Source organism: Oryzias latipes, chromosome 24 (genome assembly GCF_002234675.1).
Source record: "Oryzias latipes chromosome 24, ASM223467v1".
NCBI classification, from domain to species: domain Eukaryota; kingdom Metazoa; phylum Chordata; class Actinopteri; order Beloniformes; family Adrianichthyidae; genus Oryzias; species Oryzias latipes.
This window is the reverse complement of record NC_019882.2, coordinates 17,072,091-17,082,801: the sequence shown is the minus strand read 5'-3', so window position 1 is coordinate 17,082,801 and position 10,711 is coordinate 17,072,091. Positions and strand designations below refer to the sequence as shown.

The following is a 10,711-nucleotide window of genomic DNA, read 5'->3' as shown; positions in this document are numbered from 1 at the left end:
CAAAAACAATAAATGTCTTTTCTTATTTATTAATAATCTTAATTATGGAAACAGATAATACATATTAATTTCGTTTTTTAAGTGTTTTTATTTAACATAACAATTGAAACAACTTTTTTTCTTAGTAATATATATCAATTCAGCTAAGACTCCAAAAATGTTATTCATAGAGATTTCAAACAAAGATGTTATTTTATGATATAACACAAGTGGTATTTATTTGCAAGAAGAAAAAAAAAATAGTAAAAATATTTGTCATGTTTTGTACAAGGATAACAATAAATCAGAGCAATGATAAAGACTTATTTAACTTTTGGCCTCCCAAAAAGGAGAAAGGGTATTCTGAGTTTAATATTAATCAATACTGAAACACAAATCACACAGTCACTATAATCACAGACATCTTGTACGTTTTCAGGAGTACAAATGTTCATAAGAAAAACTCATTTACAGTGTTTAAATATTATCTCTAGCAACAATTTAGAACGAAAATAATTAAAGCAAAACAACAATTTATCAAATATAATTGTTTTTCTTAAATCTCTTTGTTCACAATACAATTTCAGAGTGCAGCCAACGTGGGATAGGAGACAGAGTGATGCTGAGTGTATACAAAAACAAAAATAACTGATCTGTTAGGCCAATTTTTTTTAAAATACACCTGATTGTTTTAATACATATGAAAGAAGATAAGTGGTTATACAATCTGTTACTTGTAGCAGAGAAATCTAACCAAAAAGTTTATTTTGGTGAACAGAAAAGTTCCGTTGATAAGTTCAAGCAATGCTTTTGTATTTGTAAAAGTTTAGTTTTCAGACCCTCTGCGGTAACTAGTGGATCTATTGACCCACATCGAGCCTCACATTTGACACAAACATTACTTTGGTTTAAACGGCGAACCTCAAATCCGAGACTGCAACCTCTCCAGGTCCCAGTCTGTGCAAAACAAATCACAGAACATCACTGCAATGGGATCCAGGTTTTGTCTTTCTCTGTTAAGTTTGGTTTTGATGTTTCAGAAATGCTAAGATGCATCTTTACAGAGTAAAATGTGTCTTTTGAGAAGCTTCCAAACATGCATTAGTTGGATTCACCTGCTGGCTGAGGTCTGTAGAGTCTGAGATGCAGCGTCCGTTTGACCGTTTTTTTCCTATTAAAATAAACGTTTCCCTTCCTACTATTTTGCACCTGAAGTAAATAAAACATGATTTTTTTTTTTTTCAAAAGCTTGGACAGATAACACCTTAACTGCCATGTTGCCTTTTCCACATGAAAATCCTGCACATTCTTCCTTTCCTGATACAGCTGGAATCTTCTTTTCCAATGCAGACAAGCTGATAAAACAAACCATAGAAGAACATCGGAATGGTGCCGTTCTCAGTCCTGCACTAATACATGATACTTTAGTGTATTCATAACACCACTTCTGTATGTGCAGAAGTCGTTGTCAAACTGTTTTCTGAAACTGGGCCGGCTTTGGCAAAGAAAATACAGAGATTGATGCATCTCGTTTAACGTCTGATTCCACTGTGATCATGCAAAAACTAAACTGTCTGTTTATCAAAAGTGGTAGCATGTTTCCAAGACACAGTGCACTTCAGGAAGACATGATTCATGCTAGGTTGAAGATGATAAAGAGCTGAGGCACAAAGAAGACACAACTGAAGCCCACCACGCTGTAGACAATGTAACGATACGGCAGCTCGACCCTCATCTGCTGCCGCGCTTGTCTGACCTCGTCCGCCGGAAACCCAAACAGCCGGCACAGGAAAGGAATGGTCACCGCCTTCATCATCATTCTGGTGAGGAGGAGGACGGCGACTCCGATGAGGAAACGCAGCAGGGAGCGCAGCACCAAGCCAGCACTGAGGGCCGGCAGAGTCAGAGGAAGTGAGGACAGCGGCGGGTCTTGCAGCAGACCCAGCTGATAGTTCATGTGGGAGGCCAGCGCAGCACCCGCCGCCGTGCCCAGAGCTTGAGCTGTGTCGCCCCGAGAGGTGCTCCACGAATCCAGAGAGAAGGCCACGAGTCCCAGGCTGACGTGCGACACGAGAACCACAAGCGGCGAATACTGTCCCATCATGTAGTAGCTGTCAATCTTGTGCAAGAGCGGACAGAAGAAGGCAAGAACCAGAAGGCTGTACAGGAAGCCAGTGATTACTTCCTGCAACAAAAACATGTGCATCTATGAAAACATCATTTCTGCATCAGTTTTCCGCCACATCATAAAAATTCAGAGGGAAAAAAAAAAAATCAGGTGAGTGGCTTGATTGCTAAGCTTGTGATCTGATTGGTCGGAGCGGATCATCCAGCGTGTCTGCCGAAAGCTGCGGTCAGGTCACACAATCTAATCTGGCGTTATCTTCTGTGACTTTTTACGGTCTTAATAAGAATGTGATATTCCAAGAAGCAAAAGCACTATCACCAGAGCAAACAAAAAAGGTAATATTCCATTGAAAATCATTTCTACGCAATCATAAATAAAGTGTGCGGTTAGGTTTGTATTCAAACATTTATCAAAAGATCCAAACTGGACCAACTTCATTTAACAAAATACCTTCAAGAAGCTGTTTTTATAAGGTAAATGACTTTTTTTTAATGAATCTCCTGGAGTGGATCAGCCACATCGGCTGATGGGAGCAGACTCCAAGACCTCCAGTGCAGGTCAGGTTGCACAAGCAAGGACTGCAGTTCAAGGCCATGAGCGCCTCTGAGCATCCAAAGGTGGACAGTAAATCCGCTGAGCTGCAATAGCGGAGCGACCGGCTGATATGTGGCAGAGGTCCGAGGCTCTAGGGGAGCTTAATTCGCTTTGATTTTGGTTTTAGAAGCTGCTTACCAGAATAGAGTGCATGCCCATGTAGACTCGGCTCACGCAGACTAAGACGCTCCAGCTCAGAGCCACGCTGAAGCCCAACAGGAAGGGGTACTGAGCGGAAAAAACATGGAGAAGTTTATCAGGAAGACACAATGCAGCTTTTAATCACCAAACAACATTTTTAAATATATGTGTAAAACAAAAACACTTTCAAATCAGTATTTTTAAATAATTTTTAAGACGTTCTTGGTTGAGTCTAAATTCTCTCCCTAATTCTCCTAACTACCCAAAAACTGTATAGTGCAGGACTATCTAGCCCTGGATTTTAAAAGCAATTCGGACACCATCCTCATTGCTTTTTTCCTTTAAATGTCAAATATGACGTCACCAATTTCTCAAAGTAAAAATCTAACAAATATAAACATTTTACGAAGACTATGTTCAAATCCAGTGTGTTCTGATGATGAAAGCTTGAAAGGTTTATTATGGAAATACTTTTTCTCATGAAAAATCTTTCTAGGGATGCATTGAGGTCTACATTCACCAATCTAGTGAACACTAGGGCACTGGATTCTGGAATTGTAGATTCGAACAGCTCTACAAAACGCACCAAGTAGTGAAGGAATTCAGACACAACCTTTCTGGACTGCACTTTGTCTCCACTATGGATCAAACTAAATGCTAGCATCAGCAGACTCCTCACAAAAACTGTTTAGTAAGTCTGTTTACTGATTGCCCCCTCAGCTTCTGCGGTCTTCCTCAAAACTCACTTAGTGAGTCACAGTTTCTCGTTTGTGCCTGGATGACAAACAGGAGTCCAACAGTCAGCGAGCTCCTTCTTCCTCAGGATCACTTCTTCCTTTACAAAGGAAGAAGTGACCTCTTCCTCTCTCTCTTTTAGCTTCCTTTAGTCGACCCTTCCTCCAATCCAACAACTTGTTTTCATTTCCTAACTGGTAAAACCCAAAAATTCCCTACCGACATGCTGCTTTTAGGCAGTCGGAATCGATCGAGACAGAAATAAGACTTTAAACTCTTCAGTATTTCAGATAATCTATGATTTACAACACTTCTATTTGAGTATGTTGCATTTTTCTGCAAAATGCACGTGTGGTTTAAAGTTCTCTATATGTAGGAGTGGAGGGGGAAAACGTTTCTCCGTTGCTGCATTTGTGTGACAGAATTTAGCAGCAAGACTTCCTTTAAAGAGGACATTCTCTTCCTGAGTCGCCCTTACTTCTTAGAAAGACAAAAACATTTTTAGTTTTTAAAGACCCAAAAGACAAAGCAGGGTGGTGCTCTCGGATAAAACCTGTCAAACCACCTAAACGGAGGAATGTTTGCTGTTCTGGTTGAACTCTATAGGAAGCAGGGCGAACTTTAATCCACATGCTCTTCCTGTTTTTAGTAAATGAAACATTCGAGTTCTGTGGGACTTTCTTTATGAGCAGTGATGTCTCTGTGTGGATTAAACCCCATTTTACCCACTGTAGATGCATTCAAATGTAAAACAAAACGCTCTTTAAACAGCTGGTTAGGCTGAAAAGATAATAAAATACATTCTTTATCATACAAGTCATTATTTGGGAGTCCTTTTTATGGGTTTTTTCATTTGAAAAATATTTAGGCATCAGATATAAATCGTATTTTTTTTTTGTTATTCCATTATTTCTTTTTTCTTTCTTCAGTCAAATTAATTTATTGCTGCAGTTTAAAATATAGATTTTTATGCAACAATTTACTGAAATAAAATGACCTGTTGTCCAGCGGTATAGCTTGTTTAAAGTGACATTTTTACCATTTAATAAGAAAAATGCTTTCAATGAAACACGTTTGCAAAGAAATTACTTTAATACACTTGCTTGAAAGAGTTTTTGAAGATTTAAGAAATTACAAATTGACTTTCGTTAACCGGGAATAACCCACACAGCGCCAAATTTGGCTTTTCCTTTCTTTAAGGGAATGTTGGGTTTGCATTACAGACAGATTTAAAATAAATTGGGTTTATGCGACATTGAAATAAAGCTGAAGCAGCAGTTCTTTCTAAAGCCTTTAAAGATGGATGGATGCCAAAAACAGGACAGGTTTATCTTGTGTTTTCGGAGGCCCCGTCTGCTAATGTTTGCCCTCAAGCTGCACCTACAGGTGGATTTGAATGCTTTATTCCATGCTTGTGATGCTTCAGGCCCCAATCAGGTCACAGACTAGAACCAGTCTGTTTTGGACCAGGTTTCTGTGAAGAAGAGGCTCCCTCACCTGCCATCGGCCGTAGGTCAGCATGAAGAGGCAGAAGGGGATGGCCGTCCCCGTCATGGCGTGAGTGGAGGGCATGCTGTACTCCGTGTTGTAGAAGACCTCCACCTTCACCACAGGCGGGGAAGCCGGCCGAGACCAGCGGACCATGTCTTTGGTGGACTGTCCCACAAACAGGTTCCAGGCCCATACCACGATGAGCCTCCTGCTCACCAGGGCATCAATGTTCCACAGGAGGAAGGGGAAGAAGATGATGAAGAACATCTCGTTGCCCAGCTCGGTCCCAAACGTGAACAGGTAGAAGAGGATCTTGTTGTGGATCAGGAACTCCTGACCCACATCCCCGGTCAGGGAGTTCCTCCGGAGGGGCTTGGCTCTGCTGGAGGTTCCCTCTGACAGGGCACCCGGCTTGCCGGGCTCGGCGCCCTGCAGACCGTTAACCTGCTGCACGGCGGCATCTTCTCCGGCTCCGGACCCAACTCCTTCATCTGAGCTTTGGTTCCTCCTCCTCAGTCCGGGACGGTCCGAGTCCGGACTTCCTCTGTCCGGCTTGGTCCGTTTCTCCGGAAACGTCCCCCTGACCCCGCAGAGATGTTGAAACCTGGCTACATGGCGGGGGTCCTGGAGATAATTACACATCTGCACGAACCTCTTCACGACCACGTCCGCCATTTCTATACAAGCACTTTTCTTACAAGCCTGCTTTAGGTCAGAAAACGCTCATCCTCGAGGAACTAGACAGCGGCGCGCACGAGGCAACATCTGTAATCTGCACTACAAACACAAACCTTGTATAGCAGCGAGCACGAAGCGCAAAGTCCGGCGCAGTTAACTATTACTCCGCCGCGCCAGATGCCGAATAACTGCGTCAGCCAGGCGGGCTCGGGGCCGTTATCGCCGCCTTCTTCGTCGATGATTCAATGTCCGCCGGTCAACGAGAAAGCACCGCCTCCTGCCGACCGAACGCAGTGCGCATGTCCAAACCCAGAACCAGCATCAGAATAAAACTTTATTGATACTACAAGGACCTCCATCTCAAACCGTCTGTTACTCTCAGTTCAGACATCTTTTTAATTGAAATATAATCATTGCAAATTCTTGTAGACACAACCATACAATGACGCAAGGCACAGCTTTCCAATAAAAACAAATGTATACATATTTGAAAATATATAAATATTTCCACATAAATAAAATTTCAAGGCAATGAACAAGCTGGACCTTAGATCAGTAACCATTCTGTAGCACATTTACAAATCTCACCAACAAAAGGATTTAAGTTCTGGATACATTTCAAGGAGGATTTCGGATTTCATTTTTAAAACACAGAAAATTCAGCCGTTCAATTTTTCCTTTTTTGTGACTATGATATTTCACCAAAATCAGGAGGATGTTCACTAATTTTGTTGTTTCATTTGATAACTTATTGTCATAAAACAAAATATTTTTTTCTGTGAATTGCATGAGGTTAATTTTCTGACTAAGCCAGTTATGAAAATCTTGCCAGAAGCTTTGGATCACTGGACATGAAAAAAACAGATGTTGGGTTGTTTCTGAGGCTGTATGAAAGACATCACAAGGATCAACTGGGTAAAAATTGTTTATTATTTTGAATTGCATTTCTTTCATCTTGGAGACTAAGGGCCATTATATGAATTTCCATTGTTGGGCACCCGATGTGACAGGTGTCTTAGTTATTTTATATTTAACTTTTCCATTAAAGTCATGGTATAATTGACCTTTAAAGGATTTGTTTAGATGTTTATTATCACTTTTTTCCCCTGTACGTTTTATTTCACCTATTACTAAATGTGTTAGTTTAACTTGAACGTTGGAAGACAATATTGTATTTTATTATTAAATGTGTCAAAGCAATTGGAATTTCTCTGCAGGTTTTTTAAATTCCTTGATTGAACATTTAATATCATATTTGCTTTTAGATTATGAACCTCCCAGAACAGCCTGCCTGAGGATGTGAGGGCCTCATCCACTGTTGAGGTTTTTAAAAAGAAATTAAATACTCATCTATTTAACGTAGCTTTTAATTAGATCTTATATGTGGTATCTTTACTCTTATATTTTAAATGCTATTTTATCACTTATTTATTTGTTTAATGGCTTTTAGTCCTTTTATATCTTAACTTGTTCTAATTTATATTTTAGACTTTTTTTATGCACTAAATCACCTTATCTTATTTTATTTTAATTAATATTTTTATATTTTACCTGTATTTATATTTTAACTTTCTTATTTTATTACTTTTACATTTTAGACTGTTTTTTTTAGACTGTTTATAAGTGTTTTCTCACCCTTAGCTGGGGTGTTCGTGTTCGGGCTCCAAGGGATTTTGACCGTGCTTGTCCTCTGGCATCTCTTGTTCCGGCTCCTCCGGGCTGCCGGGCCGGGTGTGCCCATGTTGGGTGCACTGGGCCTGGGGGTTGGGGGTCTCTGGGGCGGGAGGTGCTGGGGATGAGTTGTGCTAGTGCTGCATATATGCTGACACCCCGGCCAACAGGAGGACAGGGCGGACGGCGCCTTCTGGGTTCTCTTTTCTTAAGCTCTGTCATTTCTCTTTTACTTGTGCTTGTTTTTGTGTATTTTATTATGAGGGGCTTATTTAATTATTTTATTACATGTGTGGGGATTGGTTTTATTGTATTCTTGTTTGTTTTTATGGAAAGCACCTTGAGCTGTCTGTTTGACATGAAAGGTGCTTTATAAATAAAATTAATTTCAATTTGAATTTGAATATTTGTTTTTGAAGTCTCTTAATTGAAGAATTTCACCACTCGACTCAAGAATATCTCGTACAAAAATAATCTTGTGGTCAAACCAATTCTGATTAAACATTGTCTTCTTGTTTGTGGTCATTACTCTGTTGTTCCACAGGATGGCGCAATACCTCCCAAATTAAATTTCTTAATTAGTTGAGATTTTCTGATGTAATGGGTCTTATTTCTCCAAATAAATTTATAAATAATTGAGTTAATTTTTTGACATACTTTGGGTTCTCAGTCCATCTGTTTGCTTCAAAATAGCACTCTTACTCATTGCTTTATCATCATTTGTATTGAAGCAAACCACATGCTGATCAGTCCGCCACGTCTGGCTGCACTTTTCCTCCCAGGTCATTTATTTTCAACCAACTTCATATGAGAGCCTTTTAGAAAAGTGGAACTCAAAGGTTTGTCTATTTGCAAATACATTTTCATGTGATCGTGTGGACTGTATACAATTATTCAAGAATTTGAATGTTTTCACCCTGCATTCTTATTTTTAAGCATTTATTGTTATCTATTTCTGCTTGGTGACAATAAAGCTTTTGAATTTACTCTAAACATAAGAAATCAAGCTCATGTTATGCGTCTTCTTTAATCCAGAAATGACAGTGTAGTTGAAAACTATTGAGATAAAAGTGTGATTATTCTCATAAAAGTATTATTACAAAACTTTATATATATATATATATATATATATATATATATATATATATATATATATATATATATATATATATATATATATATATATATATATATATATATATATATATATATATATATATATATAAAACGTTCCTCTCACCCTCCGCGGGTGTTTTCTCCTCCAAGCTCGGGTCCTCTACCAGAGGCCTGGGAGCTTGAGGGTCCTGCAGTATCTTAGCTGTTCCTAGCACTGCGCTTTTCTGGACTGAGAGGTCTGAGGTCTTTCCAGGTATCTGTTGTAGCCACTCCTCCAGCTTGGGGGTTACTGCCCCGAGTGCTCCAATTACCACAGGCACCACTGTCACCTTCACTTTCCAGGCTTTCTCCAGTTCTTCTCTGAGTCCCTGGTATTTCTCCAGTTTCTCATGTTCCTTCTTCCTGATGTTCCCATCGCTTGGCACTGCCACATCCACCACAACGGCTTTCCTCTGTTCTTTATCCACCACTACAATGTCTGGTTGGTTCGCCATTACCATCCTATCAGTCTGGATCTGGAAGTCCCACAGGATCTTTGCCCTCTCATTTTCTACTACCTTCGGAGGTGTTTCCAATTTTGACCTTGGGGTTTCCAGTTCATATTCTGCACACATGTTCCTGTATATTATTCCAGCCACTTGATTGTGGCGCTCCATGTATGCTTTACCTGCCAGCATCTTACATCCTGCAGTTATGTGCTGGATCGTTTCAGGCGCCTCTTTGCACAGCCTACACCTTGGGTCTTGTCTGGTGTGGTAGATCTACACCTCGGGTCTTGTCTGGTGTGGTAGATCTGAGCCTCTATTGCTCTGGTGCTCAGGGCTTGTTCCTGAGCTGCCAGGATGAGCGCTTCAGTACTGTCCTGTAGACCAGCCCTTTCTAGCCATTGGTAGGACTTCTTGATATCAGCCACTTCAGTAATGGTCCGGTGGTACATCCCATGCAGGGGTTTGTCCTCCCAAGAGGATCTGTCCTCCAGCACTGTATCCTCTGCTCTCCATTGCCTGAGCCATTCACTGAGCACACTGTCAGTTGGGGCCTTGAGCTTGATGTACTCATGCATCTTGGATGTTTCATCCTGGATAGTGGCTTCTACGCTCACTAGTCCACGGCCTCTTCCCTCCTCAGGGTGCTGGATTTGGGATGGAACCCTCCATGCATGGTGAGAATCTTTCGTGTTTTAACATCCGTGGTCCTCAGTCCAGAAAAGAGCAGTGCTAGGAACAGCTAAGATACTGCAGGACCCTCAAGCTCCCAGGCCTCTGGTAGAGGACCCGAGCTTGGAGGAGAAAACACCCGCGGAGGGTGAGAGAGGCGTTTTTTTTGTATACATATGAGGGGGGGGTGTCTCCTCCCAAAAAGAAGGACATCTCCCTGGAGGAGATTCAGAGAAAGCTGGATGCCGCAGAGGGAAGACGCAAGAACCATGAAGCCGAGGTTCTGAAGCACCTAGCTGAGAAGCGAGAGCACGAAAAGGAGGTGCCACAGAAAGCAATGGAGAAGAACAACAACTTCAGCAAGATGGCAGAGGAGAAGCTCAACCAAAAGATGGAGGCCAACAAGAAGAACCGCAGCTGCCATCATGGCAGCCATTAACGAGAAGTTCATGGAGAAGGACAAGAAGTTGGAAGAGGTGCGAAAGAACAAGGAGACCAAAGATCAGAACTCGGAAGAGGGCATCTCAGAAAACTGAAGGCTGCGGATGGGGGGAGGGGGTGTACAGGGTTTTTTACGTATCCAAAGTGTGTGTGTGTGGGGGGGTGTAAACCCAGCATAACTAGCTGAAAAACATACTTTTTATTTATGTTTATCTAACTTTTTAAAAATATATTCCGTTAATGTTTAAAGTATGGCCAAAATCCGTAAAGCAGTTCACAGTTATATTTTGTATTTTCAAAATTACTGGCTAAAAATGTAACATTTACAACATGTGTACATTAAACATCCAGAGTGGAAGTTTCAATCTCTCATCCTTTCAGCATAAAGTCATGTCCGTTTCATTCTGCTGTGTCTGAAGGAAGACTATCCAACAGTCTTTTTCTCTGCCAGACTTCATTTCAAATGGCTCAAGCATGATGACAATATCAAAACTCACAGGCTTGTTGCCTGAAAGCCTTTCTTTAGTGAGAAAGTAGTTCTAAACTAATTGTATTTTATGCACTCCAAAGGATCGAAGTG

General features: G+C 40.9%; 1 protein-coding gene and 1 pseudogene across 1 annotated transcript; one reads left to right on the top strand and one right to left on the bottom strand.

Annotated features, from left to right (window-relative positions):
* Nucleotides 1–73: 73 nt before the first annotated feature.
* On the bottom strand, nucleotides 74–6,009 carry LOC101166766 (sphingosine-1-phosphate phosphatase 1). The gene is made up of 3 exons (XM_004083760.4): nucleotides 5,075–6,009; nucleotides 2,840–2,929; nucleotides 74–2,164 (listed from the first exon to the last, which is right to left on the bottom strand). Exons 1-3 carry the CDS (start codon nucleotides 5,741–5,743, stop codon nucleotides 1,613–1,615), a joined length of 1,311 nt encoding a protein of 436 aa, XP_004083808.1. The 5' UTR covers nucleotides 5,744–6,009; the 3' UTR covers nucleotides 74–1,612.
* On the top strand, nucleotides 5,924–10,263 carry LOC101175043 (annotated as a pseudogene).
* Nucleotides 10,264–10,711: the final 448 nt, after the last annotated feature.

Bases quoted from the DNA above. Each gene is read 5' to 3' on its own strand.
- LOC101166766 (XM_004083760.4), bottom strand. From the start codon at position 5,743: ATGGCGGACGTGGTCGTGAAGAGGTTCGTGCAGATGTGTAATTATCTC. The intron at 2,930-5,074 runs GTGAGGGAGCCT...TTTTCCGCTCAG, and splicing joins TGACCTACGGCCGATGGCAG to TACCCCTTCCTGTTGGGCTT. The intron at 2,165-2,839 runs GTAAGCAGCTTC...TTTTTGTTGCAG, and splicing joins TGGGCATGCACTCTATTCTG to GAAGTAATCACTGGCTTCCT.